The sequence below is a fragment of the Macrobrachium nipponense genome, chromosome 14 (assembly GCF_015104395.2).
Source record: "Macrobrachium nipponense isolate FS-2020 chromosome 14, ASM1510439v2, whole genome shotgun sequence".
NCBI classification, from domain to species: domain Eukaryota; kingdom Metazoa; phylum Arthropoda; class Malacostraca; order Decapoda; family Palaemonidae; genus Macrobrachium; species Macrobrachium nipponense.
The window spans coordinates 35,213,632-35,228,362 of record NC_087207.1 but is presented as its reverse complement, the minus strand read 5'-3'; the positions used below and the strand labels follow the sequence as shown (position 1 = coordinate 35,228,362).

Genomic DNA, 14,731 nt, shown 5'->3' with positions numbered 1-14,731 from the left:
GACAAGTTCAAGATGCTCACGATCTCGCAGGTGCGGACCTTACTTCCCCGTGGGGCCGTCACCACCTCTATCGATCTTACAGACGCCTACTATCATATCCCTATTGCAAGACACTTCCGTCCATATCTGGGTTTCAAGATAGGAGACCAGGCATTCTCCTTCAAGGTAGTTCCCTTCGGACTCAACGTGGCACCCAGGGTGTTCACGAAACTAGCGGAAGTGGTAGTGCAACAACTCAGGTCTCAAGGGATTATGGTAGTAGCGTATCTCGACGATTGGTTGATCTGGGCTTCAACAGTCGAGGAATGCAACAGAGCTACACTGAAAGTGATTCAGTTCCTGGAATATCTAGGCTTCAAGATAAACAGGTCCAAGTCAAGACTCACGCCAGAGTCAAACTTTCAGTGGTTGGGCATTCAATGGAATCTATCCTCCCATACTCTGTCGATTCCATCAGCCAAAAGGAAAGAAATAGCGAAGTCAGTCAAGCAATTTCTAAGTCACAAACTGGCGTCAAGGAGGGCTCAGGAGAGGATCCTGGGTTCTCTCCAGTTTGCATCAGTGACGAACGTCTTAATGAAAGCCAAACTGAAAGACCTAACCAGAATCTGGCGCTCACGAGCAAATGTCAGGTCCAGGGACAAACTATCCTCAGTCCCTCTGATTCTAAAGAATCGACTTCGGCCGTGGGCGAAAGTCAAGATTTTGTCAGTGTCAGTACCCCTTCAGTTCCCTCCACCAGGGATCACCATCCACACAGACGCGTCCTTAAGCGGTTGGGGAGGGTATTCCCAGGTCAAAAAGGTTCAAGGAACTTGGTCACCTCAGTTCAGTCAGTTCCATATAAACGTACTGGAGGCAATGGCAGTGTTCTTGACTCTAAAGAGGTTGCGCCCACCAAAGTACTCCCACATAAAGCTAGTTCTGGACAGCGCAGTGGTAGTACATTGTATAAACAGAGGAGGCTCCAAGTCACGTCATCTAAATCATGTCATGGTAGCCATCTTCTCCCTGGCAGACAAGTTCAGTTGGCATCTCTCCTCCACTCACATAGCTGGAGTGAGAAACGTCATAGCAGACAGCGTTATCCCGATCAGTGCCCCTAGAGTCGGAATGGTCACTGGACAACAGTTCGTTCCAATGGATCCTTCAAAGAGTTCCAGGGCTACAGGTGGATCTCTTCGCATCTCAAGCGAATCACAAACTGCCGTGTTATATAGCCCCCAACCTGGACCCTCTGGCCTATGCCACGGACGCCCTGGCTCTAGACTGGAACAACTGGAAGAAGATTTATGTCTTTCCTCCAGTGAATCTTCTCATGAAAGTTTTAAACAAACTCAGGACATTCAAGGGTCAAGTGGCTCTAGTAGCCCCAGACTGGCCGAAGAGCAATTGGTATCCCCTAATTCTGGAACTGGGCCTTCGTCCTCTTCGGATCCCCAATCCAGGCTCTCCCAGTCAGTACAAACGAAGACTGTGTTCGCTTCCTCAGGGATTCTCAAAACCCTAACTTTATGGATTTTCATGAAGTTTGCGGCAAAAAGAGATGCGAATATTGACCCTCAGAATATTCTCTTCTTGGAATCCGATAAAAGGGATTCAACTTTGAGACAGTATGATGCTGCTGTCAAAAAGTTAGCAATCTTCCTGAGAGAATCAGATATTAGAATCATGACAGTTAATTCAGCTATATCCTTTTTCAGATCCTTATTTGAAAAAGGTTTAGCAGCTAGCACGATTACGACAAACAAGTCAGCCTTGAAAAAGATATTTCAATTTGGGTTCAACATAGACTTGACGGATTCCTACTTCTCGTCTATTCCTAAGGCATGTGCTAGACTTAGACCTTCTGTAAGGCCTACATCGGTTTCATGGTTCTTAAACGATGTTCTAAAACTGGCTTCAGAAACCGATAATGACACATGCTCGTTTATAATGCTCTTAAGAAAAAACCCTATTTTTATTAAGCTTAGCTTCAGGAGCAAGAATTTCAGAACTGTCGGCTTTATCCAGAGATCCGGATCATATTCAATTCCTTCCCACAGGGGAAGTCCTACTTTTTCCGGAACGTAGCTTTTTAGCAAAGAATGAAGATCCTTTGATGAGGTGGGAACCTTGGAAGGTGCTACCCCGTTCACAAGATGTATCTCTTTGCCCAGTTTCAACCTTACGAGCCTTTCCTGTCCAGGACCTCCTCATCCTCATCGGGTCCCCTCTTTAAGAGGGAAAAAGGTGGAACTTTATCCATTAAAGGCATCAGGCAACAAATCCTGTACTTTATTAAGCAAGCCAATCCTGACTCTTTCCCGAAAGCACATGATGTCAGAGCAGTAGCCACCTCAATTAATTATTTCCAACATATGAACTTCGATGAGTTGAAAAAGTATACCGGATGGAAATCGCCGACAGTGTTCAAACGTCATTACCTTAAGTCCTTGGAAGCTCTGAAATTTTCAGCAGTAGCAGCGGGTAACATAGTTTCCCCTGACTCTAGCTAATCTGTAGTAGAAGATTCAGTCCTCCTTTCTACCTGCCTCACCCAACAGTTCGTCTATTCCTGCCTTGTTCATTTACATTCACCTTGTGTCTTAGCTGCTTTTATGATGGTGTAGTGGGTGCCCCTTATTTTTTGCTAGGACACTCACAGATGATTATAGATATTGATCTCATGGATGTTACCCCCTTATTTTTATGCTAGGGGATACATCTTATTTATAATGGTTACGGGTTTTGTATATTAAGTCATATACATTCCTTTATATATTATCATTGTTGATTAATTTGTTCATTTGATTATATTAATTGCTATAATATTTGATACATGCCTTTACACAGATACCATTTTGATACATGTAAGCCATTTTACCTCTGTATATATGTAAATTACCTTATGTTAAGAAACATGATTAGAATTAAGTGTAATTTAAGCATATTTCTATTTTTGTATCACTGTGTACATGTATCTTTTTAGCAATTATATTCTTTTTATATTTATTTTGTCTTTTATTTGAGACTTATTCTAATTTATTTTATTATTTTTGTTTACAATCTTGTGCTATTTCTCTGGTACGATTTCGCGCAGCGACACGAGCTGAGCCCAGAAAAGGGATTTTGACGTAAGGAAAAATCTATTTCTGGGCGATTGGCTCGTGTCGCCAGCGAAATCCCACCCTACCCATCCCTTCGCCCAAGATTGTCTGCTAACTTCAGGATGGCCACTAGAGGCGCAGCAGTCGGCAGCATGGGATGGAGTAGTAGTAGTACGAGCTACTCACTCTGTGGGTCGGCTCCCCTCATGGAGGGTTTTTGTAGTGGGAGATTTCTATTGGCATTTGGCTCGTGGTAGTGGTCTCACTCGCCTAGTGTTCATACCGACATCCTCTTGGAGGGTGAGCGAGTCAGTTATACTGACCTTTTTCTTTATTTTATTTATTCTCTGGTATGTGTTAGTACATTTACCCTAGAAATAATAGATTAAAGGATATTTCGCTGGCGACACGAGCCAATCGCCCAGAAATAGATTTTTCCTTACGTCAAAATCCCTTTTCTAGAACTTCTTAGATGAATCTAGATGAGGTATTGCATCAGAAAATCGCGGCGTTTCTCACGTAACATTGGCGCGTTTTTGCGCTCCACAACACGCCCGACGATTCTAGAACCGTTATGATAACAGGCACCTCCAACACTGGTGCGAAAGCCTCCTTACTGCCGAACTTCTCGAAAATGCGTTCTCCTTTCCTTTAACTTTCTTTGCTATGAAGCAATTACCATCACATGCCCCCCAAAAGAGAAAAAAAAATGAAATCAACTGATTTTATTTTTTTCTAAAGAAGAGCAAGAATTAAACAGCAGGGAAACAATTCTGCATAAAGCTTTAATACTTCATTCACTCAACCACTCGTGCCAAAACAGAAAACGGCTATTAGGCTACTCATTCTGAAAACTCTAGAGGCTACTAACTATAACATTATCCTTCTCTCTTACTTTTTCCATTTTCTGAACTCTGATTAAAACTTATAAATACTAAAACACCTCTTGTGTTTTTCTCAAAACTAATCTCACTCAGTAACACTGTTACACAGGCGGAGGCCACAGCACGGGGCGTTCATTATAATTCTGAAGCAAATTTACATTTACTGACTTTCCTCTACTTACTTCCCCTCTCCTTTAACACTGAAAAAAGACCTTCATACTTATAAGGTAAAAATGGACTTTCTCTCGAGACTAGTACTAAAACTTTATCTCTTACACACAAACTTCTTTTGTTTGCTCTTAGATTATGTTTCCCTTTAAGTTCCCCTTGACTTCCTTTCGCGTTTTCTTTCGCTAAGTGCCAAGCGCTTCCGTTCTCCTCCGATAGCTGCCAACCATCTCTTAAATTGTTTTTATAATAATCAAGATTAGTTATGCAATCATCTCTACCCTTACTTCTAGGCAAAGGTACGAACATATTTACAAATTCATTCTCTAAAGATTCGCCTACTGAAGGAATATTACACAACTGAACTCTAGGAATTACTTGAATCGGTTTCCCAGCAATTTGATATTCAGAACAGCTTAAAGCATATCTCTTAAAACACCCATAATTTTTCATCTTAGGCCAAAAGTACGCCCTACTAATACACTTGAAAATTTTATTTACTCCTACATGTCCTTGCTCATCGTATGCTAACTTCAAAAATAATTCATGAAGCTTCCTAGGAACCACTAATTGTTCGGTAATTTCTCCTTTATTACCTGACTTCGGTCGAACATAACAACACAAAACTTCGTCCTTTAAACAAAAAGTTTCCTTACACACATCGAGATCATCATCCAGCTCACACTAAAAAATTCGGGTTAGTGTCTCATCCTCTTTCTGCAACTTGACTAGCTCATCCTTATCCAAAATGTTAAGAGCCTAATTCATCACCGTAACTAGTACTAGATACTGGCACATTTACTACGTTACTCTTGACAGCTATGCCTTCCCCTTGGCTACTACTGTCCACGATAGAGTTCGGTCTCTCAGCCACACTCATGCCAAGATCAACCTCGCTACCTCTATCACACTCGTTCGAATCCACGAACTCACTCACGTTCGAATCCACAAACTCACACTCGTTCGAATCCACGAACAAATTATCACCGTATTCTACTTCTGTATCTAAATCCGACCTAGTTACTACCATTTCAGGCACTGGAATATTCCTCACAACAGGATTCACATTCTTGGATAAAGCTAAGTCGTTACCGACAATAATGTCAACGCCTTCGACGGGCAAACTGTCCACAACTGCAAGTTTTACTTCTCCTGACACTACCTGACTTTCTAAATTCAACTTCAACAAAGGACAAAGAACACAAGTGTTAGGAAATCCACCTAACATGACTTTCTCTTCTATATTGATTTCTGCCTTGTTCGGCACACACTCTTTTCGAATCAGTGAGACAGCAGCGCCTGTGTCTCGAAGCAAGACTACTTCTCTCGAATCTACTCCTCCAAGAGAGGAAACTACGCCTTCCGACAGAAATTCACCAAAAATTTTCCTAGTTTCTCTCATCACATCATCCCTATTTGACAAAAGGTTAACTAGCGATACTGGTTTCTTAGCGTCCTTCCTTTCTGCTGCACAATTTCTCGCTAAATGCCCTTTCCCATTACATCGGAAACAAGTTAATTCTGAGCCACTAGATGCCATTCTACTCTTACAAACCTTAGACGTATGACCAGGTTTTCCGCATGTATAACAGGAATAGTCACTTTTACTCGCATTGCTATTACTAGGACTGAAACCTTTACTGCTTTGTACTCTACCAGACGAAGGATCATTTCGTTTCTTACTAACACTCAAATTATGAGTTAGACTATATTCGTCAGCTAGCCTAGTTGCTCCTGCAAAAGATACTTCTCGCCTATCCACTATATATAAAGTTTAATCTCAGGGGATACGTTATCTTTGAAGTTTTCTAACAACACTAAGTTCTTCAAACTATCAAAATCCTCAACCTTAGCAGAAGTTAACAAATCAAAAAACAGCCTATCTAACTTCTTACCGTATTCTACATACGTAATATTTTCATCCTTTCTCAAATTTCTAAATTTCTTACGGTACACCTCTGGTACTAACCTATATGTGCTAAGAACGGTTTCTTTCACGATATCGTAATTATCACATTCCTCCTTAGACATGCAACTATACACAGTAAGTGCCCTACCACTCAAAACTGACTGGAAATATAAAGTCCACGTTTCTTTAGGAGAACCTACTCATTCCATTAACTTCTCAAAACACATGAAATATGTCGTAACATCTTCCTCATCGAACTTTGGTACTAATTTTAGCACTGCACTCATACCTAACGTATTAGCTTCGTTTTCGTTCTCGCCTGACCGACTGTTACGAGTACTTTCCCTTAACCGGGCAATTTCCAACGCATGCATACGTTCTTTCTCTCTCTCTTCCTGCTGCATTACCAACATTTTTCTCTCTTGCTGCATTTTCATTACTTCTCTCTCTTGCTGCATTTTCATCGCTTCTCTCTCTTTCTCTTGCTGCATTTCCCTTTCAGCTGCTCTTTCATCTCTCTCATACTTTTCTCTTTCTTTCCTTTCAACATACTCACAGAGATCATTCCCCTCTAGACCTAGTAGCTTACCTAACTCAATAAACTCTTTCACTATCTCACTCATTCTGATTCTTTCTATATCCTCCCTGTTTCAATCTGTTGTGGTGTTGATATCCTAGGCAAGGTCGCCACAAATGTTACAGACTCCGAGATCTCAGAGACAATGTTATGGTGTCGAAATATCCTGGTTAAAGGTCGACACTATGTTACGGCCTCTGAGAGAGGTTCGCTTCAGGTTCAATATGAAATAATAAAAAAAAAATTATATATCAACACAAACAGTTGAAACTGGGGATATGAATATAGAAAGAAACACTAACACAACAAAGGTTTATTTACAAGCTTACTAACAAAGGTAAATGCAGAATGGTATCTCCTATTTAGATAAAAAGATAGAATCTTACACTGCATGAACTGGGGGAACAGCGAGGCAATTAAAATACTTGCTAATCGATTTGGCAATTCGACTCGCTGGCTTCATAAAAGTAGATCGGCGATTGAGGACGTCCTCTTGACTCCGAATTGCAGAAACTAATCTTCTTGTAAGGCAGGAATTCCCCAACACCTGTAACAGGACCTTTTCTTTCTCTGAAGTCTGCTCGACGTCGAGATAACACGGTAGACCACGCCTGAAGACGACTAGACCAATATCCAACCAACTCTCGAACAGCTCTTCTTTTGATTGATACTTCGTCGGTTCCTTCGTCTCTAGTCTCTCTCTGACGATCACTGCTGTTGCTCTCTCACTGATAATCTGATCTGTGGCTCTGTGACTAACTGGTGATCTCTCTCTTTTACGATCTCTCTCTCTTCTACGATCACTGCTCTCCAAAGTTCATTCGTTGTATTTATACGGCACTGGGGGCGGATCCTACGGCGAACGTCACCGACTCCAGGGATTTCTAGAACTTCTTAGATGAATCTAGACGAGGTATTACATCAGAAAATCGTGGCGTTTCTCATGTAACATTGGCGCGTTTTTGCGCTCCACAACATGCCCGACGATTCTAGAACCGTTATGATAACAGGCACCTCCAACACTGGCACGAAAGCCTCCTTACTGCCGAACTTCTCGAAAATGCATTCCCCTTTCCTTTAACTTTCTTTGCTGTGAAGCAATTACCATCACAGTACTCCTAATGGGTATTGCTGCCAATAATGATATACATTCATAAAGCATAAAGAGGCTATGAAAAGTGCCCCTATTTAACAAGGATATTTTGTGGAAAAAAAAGAAACTTTAATATTATAACACATATTACAATAGGAAATGGTTGAGGCGTAGCTTGGACATTGATGCTGAATTCTTCAAGCAAGGCGGCTCGATAGTTAACTACTGGTCCAGTTGTTGGTAGTCCCTCCAACTGGACATAAACATTCCAATTTGCTTTCGGCCGTCGTTGTGGAAGGACATGTTTCCACCGCTTTCTACCAGACTGTTGTTTGCTATTCTTCAGTCTTCCATCTTGGTGGGATTATTAGGACTCGTGGGCTCTCTTTTGGTAGAAGCACTGCTGGCTCATCAGAACCATGCATCCAGCAGTGCTGCTAGCACCCGTACATACTCCTGCTGATGTTCCTTAGTTGGCCCTGACTACGATCCTTCAGATGCTGTCGAAGAAGAAGAGATCGAGGAAGGTGTCATTTTCGTCTTTATCTTCGTTGTTGTCTGCTGCCTTCTCACCTCCCCCTTCCAATGTTTTACGATCTAAGAAGGGGAAGGTAGCCTCTCCGCCTCCTAAGAAACCTTACCTTGAGGCTTCTAAGGGTCTGGGTCCTCCCTCCGGCAGGAAGGCAGTTGGCTCTCCCACTCCTTCGGGAGAGGGAACCAAGACTCTGCCCCGGGGGCTAGAGCCTCTGGAGCACGAACCAAGGTTCATCCTCCAGTCCCTAGTTCCAAGGGCATTGCCAGCTGTCCATCATGACAGTGGCACGGGGTAAGAGAGGGGACTAAGCCGTGGCTCAGACCCACCTGCGAAGACCAAGCCTGGTTCTTCATCAGGAGCCATGGTTGATGTCTCTTTCCCTCAGTATAAGGCATCTGGAGAGACAAAGAGGAGGTCCACTGTACAGACTGCTTCGTTAGAGGCTTTGGCCTCAAAGAGTGCTGGGGTGTATGGTGAGGATAATGCTCGGTCTCGCCATGCAGGGAACATTGTCACTGCTAGCATAGGTGCTGCTCCCACCAGCGCTGCTACCAGTCCTGCAATCAGTGCTGCTACAGCACAGCAAGAACAAATGCATTCTCCTTGGGAAAGAGCCTCGTCCATGCAATCTTGCCCTTGTCACCACCGCAGGTTGGTTCATGGGCGCGACTCACTACCCCCTGGCAGCAGTGCTGTTAGGAGGGGTGAGAGCATCCGAGCCACCTCTCCTATTCCTTCTACTTCCTTGGGCTACACCGGGAGGGGCGAGGTGTATAGCAGAAATTCCATAGAGCCCTCTCCATGGGATTCGGCAGTGGCAGCCTACGTCCCTGGGGTTTTAGGACTCCATCGAACATACGGTTAAGTCGTCAAATTAAATTAAGTATATGGGAAAAGCGATCTCTGGAAAGACTGAATGTTCCTTTGCCAAGAGACATGGACACCCCCAAGATATACAGAGGACCTTTGCAAAGATTGTTCCGCTGATACTTCAGCACAACAATCTCGGGACTTCTGTGGTCAGCCTTGGGCGACAGTGTTGGACCAGGTGAATAATCTTGTATCAGAAAAAGAGAATTCACTTAGGTCCAACTGATTGGAGAGACTGCTTCCTCCTCCTCTACCACACCAGAGGCGCTTTTACACGCCCTTGGAAAGGCCTCTGCCAACCAAGCAGGTGGACCCGGACCTAGTTCGCCTCGGTCCGGGTCTATTGCTGCAGCACCTGATGAGCGAAAGTATCTCTCTCTCAGCAGGAGGCAGCGACGTTGGAAGCTTCTGCCATGGCAGCTCTCCAAGTATCCTGGTTAGACCTGTGGTCTTTCACAGTGTCTAAGGTCACTGCTTCCTCTGGGGCCATCGGCCTTGGGGAAGTCTTGGCTTTTGGGAGACTTTGTCAGTTTGGGGGTAGGGTTATTACCTACCTGACCCACTAGACTGCTAACTTGTGGGCAAAGCTTGTTCTTAAGAGGTGTGACGCTGTCATCTCTTGAGTAACCAGGTCGCTTGGCTTGGAGTTGGTTTTGGCCTTACAAAATAGACCTTTGCTGGCTTCTACATCCCTCTTCAACAGAGAACAGGTAGATGTTGCGGTGGACAAAGACCAGCATGTTCACCAGGCAGTGGCGAAGGCATCTCTGCCTTCCCTTTCCACTGTGGCTAGACCATTGGCTGAATTAGATATGGAAATCAAATACTAGGCTGAAACTGCATGCAACATTAAGGGTATAACTTTAGCGTAGTACTTTCGTATGATCTGTATTGCTACAGGGACATGGATCTGTATTATAAAAAACTGTACCATAAAGATTTTGTCAACCAGAGAATAAAGCTTGAAGAGTATTAGGGGACAGATGGCAGGACAGAGTAAGAAATTATACCTTCAGGGAAATTAAGGAAATCCCACATGTAGATAAGAGAAAGATAAAAGGGAGATGGAGATGGATTAGACTTGCCCTTAGTACCAGCATGGGGAGAATAGTATTAGGTGTGAGCTGGGTTCTTGTAAGCACCAGATATTGGAATATCCAGACCTACTTGCATGAGAACTATGCAATGAGAGGCTAGAGATTTATAGGGGATAAAGAACAGGAAAAATATAAGTGCAGAATTTCAAAGAAGCCCTTTGCAATCCCCATGCAGTACAGCATAGAAGTTGATGATTACGTAATCACTGATCTTCAATCATAAAATGAAGTTTAGGACTGTAGGAGTTTGGAGCTAAAATTTTCTAGTACTACAAACATTTGGCATGAATAAGAATAAGAGGCTCTTATAATTTTAGTCAATATGTACAAAATTTCAAAAAAATTTTAATTATCCATTCTTGCAAACCTCTTATGTTTCTTGGAAGGGCTCTTCTCCCATACACTGCTACTGGTATACATCTCAAGGTTTCCAGGAATGTGAGGATTTGACAAGTGAGTTTGAAGATTACACCCACAGCCTCTAATCAACACTGTATTACTGAGGGCAGCTGAGAGTAACTTGGTGCTTTTATCTTTAACCTTGTATGTACAGACGGGCAACGAAGAATTGGCGTAGTTTCTTAATTCATTGTTCGTTATGGAAATATTGCCATATGCAGGTGTCAGATTATTTAATTAACAATAAATAACATTTCCTTTCAAAGGTGCTATACTTGAAATAAATTACATTAGAACTCAGTAGACTTATTCATCGTATTAAAGATAATTATTTTGCAAAGTAAGGAAAATATATACCGATGGTTTCACAATTTCTAACTTTATTCTCAACTTAGCTTCAAGACAGCATACCGAAGATTTTGAAGTGGACTTTGCTGCCGCTCGAGTCTTGACTCAACATATCGTACTGCACTGGGTGTTGTCATTTTGTCTCCTACAGCCGATAAATAATACATCAAGGCGTTAACATTCTTTGAAAACGATGTTTAGTTAAACTAATCTTGTCCTTGATCAATAAGATAATTTGCATGACACATTTAGTGGGCCTAAATTGGACTTCTGATTTTCCCACATGATTAGCCTAGGTCTATTTACAGCAGCATACTCTCTCGGATATGTAATATTAATGAATATTTAAATCGAAATATATATAGTATATACTATATATATATTAGTATATATATATATATATATATATATATATAGATATATACTATATTATATATATATCTATATATATATATATATATATATTAATATTAAACAAATCTACTTTATTTGACTATTCCCGTTATTCTTGTTTTATTAGCCATGTTCTCCTTTCTTCTTATCCTTTTCATAATTGCTTAACATAATTAATTCAGACCTCCTAGCTATTCAAGTCAAAAACAATCATAAAAAAATCAAACGTATATAATTCAGTCTTATTTTTTATCGAATTCCTTGCATATCATCCTGTTTCATTTGGACACCTTGGAAAGCTGTGGGGGTCAAAACTGACGAATACTTTAAGAAGGCTTACTTTCCTTAAAGCTTTCTTAGGTTGATCTTTCTGTAGCTATTCATTTCTTCTAAATAGAAATTAATTCAAATTAGTTTCACATGTATACCTACTAGACCTACTACCATAAGCAAATTATAAGTAGCTGAAAGGATAAGAAATATGAAAGGTGACGTTCTCCTTTAAGTCTATTTCAAATGTTTTTTTTTTTTTTCTAGAAAAACCTGCTTTAATCAAGGGTTGCTCTTTGACGGCTACAGGGTGTAACACGAGTGTATGCACATATTTTGTGGAATGAAAGATAAAGTTTCTTGAATAGAAAATATTTTATAAACATGCATTTTAAGGCGTCCGTTGTCGGTGCGGGGAATTTCAAAATAACCGTTAACATTAAGCGATGCTTTCTTGAGATGGAGTTCGTAGCAAGAAGTCGGAACGAGTCGCCTGAGATGTAGAAGAGAGCGGAGGTGGCGCATAGGAGTGATGGAAGGATTAGGCCGATGTTAATAAAGTATCTCCCAATAAAATGTATTCTTTAGGTTTTGAAGAAAAAAAATGCATGCATCATTGAAACCGTTTTCCTCCCTATCCATGGTATTCACTGGCCACCGATAAAAAACAAAACAAAAAGAGTAAGCCTAACTGAATCTCTCATCCATCAAAGATAAGTTGCTTATTCATTAGACTTATTCATTAGACAACTATCAAAGACTTCAAGTGTAGATTTAAAAATCTCTTCCTCTCCATCTGAAGTATTCATCAGACACCAGTCATAAGCGTAGAGCTAGTTATGATTCCTGGTTCAGCAATGTCGTGACGAGGCCCTAGAATTCAAAGTTCACAAATGAATGTTGCCTCAGCAACATTTACCACTACTGTATTGTCTTGCTCTCATGTGGTGCTTCGAGGTATTCCACCTCTAGGCCCATGTTCTAAATTTTGCCGTTCATTAAACAATTTTATTCATCTTTCTTGATATCTCTCCAACAGGAACTTGCACCGAATGCAGTGCAATAATTCTCTCGCTCATCGAGGGATGTTTCTTAGACCGATAAATGACACATTGACATTAGATTCCCGTGCACATAACATCGAAAGCAATAGAGTGAGGTCGCCTGGTTCACACTGTTAAGATATCGTTTTTTTTTTTTTCTTTTTGTTTTTAAATTTGATAGCATTTTGTGAGATTCCAATGTTTTCTGTAAAATTTAACAAATGGAATAGTTCAACTACCTTCAACTTAATTTTGAAATGATAATTTAAGGACTGTTTATGCGATACTACTAGTGATAGGAGTCTCCTATCTATTTGGTAATGTATATCTATGGTTGTGATATGACGTTTTTTATCACTTCGTTTCGTTCACGTCAATTTTGCTATATGAAAAATAGTTTTACACAATAACATAACACAATGTTCTAAAGATATCAGTGACTGTTTTTAACATCATTACACGTGATTTCTTCCATCTTTGAAAAGAAAAATAGATAAATAAGGCATGAATCGTGCGTCAGGCAGGTGAACGAAAAATTATGAAACTCTGCCACGAGTTTTTTGGCCGACAGTACACTTATTAAATATAAAAGGCTTGCATCTGTGGAACTTAATCGAAATTTTTTATATTTGATTTGAGTTATACCCTTAGGGACTGGATGTCTACTAAAAGCTGTTGAGACAGTAGCTGAGCGCCCACCTATTATTATGGGAAAACCTTCAGGACTGATGTTCACAGTTATTAGTAGCAAGAATAGTCTGGACCCATCACGTACCTTGATGATTGGTGACCGGTAAGTGTAATGTACACCTAAGTTCATTTTTTCTTTTCTTTCAATTGACATACCTGTCAAGATAAAAGCCCCTCAGCTATTAAAATATGTTTGCTCAAGTTCATTTCCACAATTTATGTGTTATTTCCAGATGCAACACTGACATACTCTTTGGCAAAAACTGCGGTTTGATTACACTGGTTGTTTTGAGCGGTGTCACTGAGATGGAACACCTTGAGGCTTGGGGTGCAAGTGAGGATGAAGAACAGCACAAGTTGTTGGCTGATTACTACCTTCCAGAAATTGGTGATATTTTGACTTTAATCAATGAAAATTATAGAGGGTAAAATTAAACCAGATTAATATATATATGCCAGCCATGTCAGAGCTAAGAAATGATCTAGTTGGTCTGGTTAAACTGTCCTTCATAACTAAACTATTCATTATAGATAATTATTATTTATAATTTTTCCCTTTATTTCAAGCCACTTAAGCAGTTTGTTGTGGAGTGTTTTAAACAAAATGTTCTCAATTGAAATTTTCCATTATGTACTGTAATAATTTGGTTGTTACAATGGATTTAATGAATACTACATAGTAAAGTTTATGGTTTTGTTCATTAATTAAACATAGACATTTTTCACTTTCAGTATACAGTGGTCCCCCTGTATTTGCAGGGGATGTGTACCAGACACCCCCCCCCCCCAATGAATACTAGTTAGAACCTGCAAATAGTTGGAACCCTTATAAAAATGCTTTCAACCTCCTATTTTGTTAGTAAAAACTCAAGAAAAACCGTTTAAAAATTTTTATACCTGGTTTTTTTTTATAGTTTTATCACAAAAAGTGCATTTTATGATGAAATTGATAAAAAAAACAGGAATTTGTGGATATTTCTCGTAGAAAAATACTGCAAATAGGCGAATTTTCCACGAATAATGCGGGGAAATGTTCCAGAGAGAAATCCGCGAATGTGTGAGTCCACAAATCTGGAGAACGTGAATACAGGGGTCCACTGTACTTGCTAGTTGAGATTTCATCAATGTCATTGTTTTGATATTTTACTATTGGGATAAATAGTTTGGTATACATATTCATCGTTGCTAGGCTAATAGATAAGGTTTTCAGTGTAGTACAATTACTGGAGTAATTTAATTACTGAAATTTGTATGAGTAAATTATGAAGGGGACATTATATTTCCCCGTAGTCTGCAGATTTTTGTGGTGCAAAACTCTGTTTGCATACATCCATGTGTGTGAAATTATGTTGGTGCATTTTTGTGC

At 40.4% G+C, this 14,731-nt stretch overlaps 1 protein-coding gene across 2 annotated transcripts in view; it reads left to right on the top strand.

Moving 5' to 3' along the window:
* The window catches only part of LOC135226460 (glycerol-3-phosphate phosphatase-like), a 182,075-nt gene extending 168,022 nt beyond the window's left edge, over window positions 1-14,053 (top strand). For both annotated transcript variants that reach the window (XM_064266055.1, XM_064266053.1), the window contains 2 exons: window positions 13,327-13,468; window positions 13,599-14,053. In XM_064266055.1, the coding sequence (XP_064122125.1) occupies window positions 13,327-13,468; window positions 13,599-13,794 (338 nt within the window). In that variant the 3' untranslated portion in view covers window positions 13,795-14,053. The remainder of the gene's footprint in view (window positions 1-13,326; window positions 13,469-13,598) is intronic.
* Window positions 14,054-14,731: the final 678 nt, after the last annotated feature.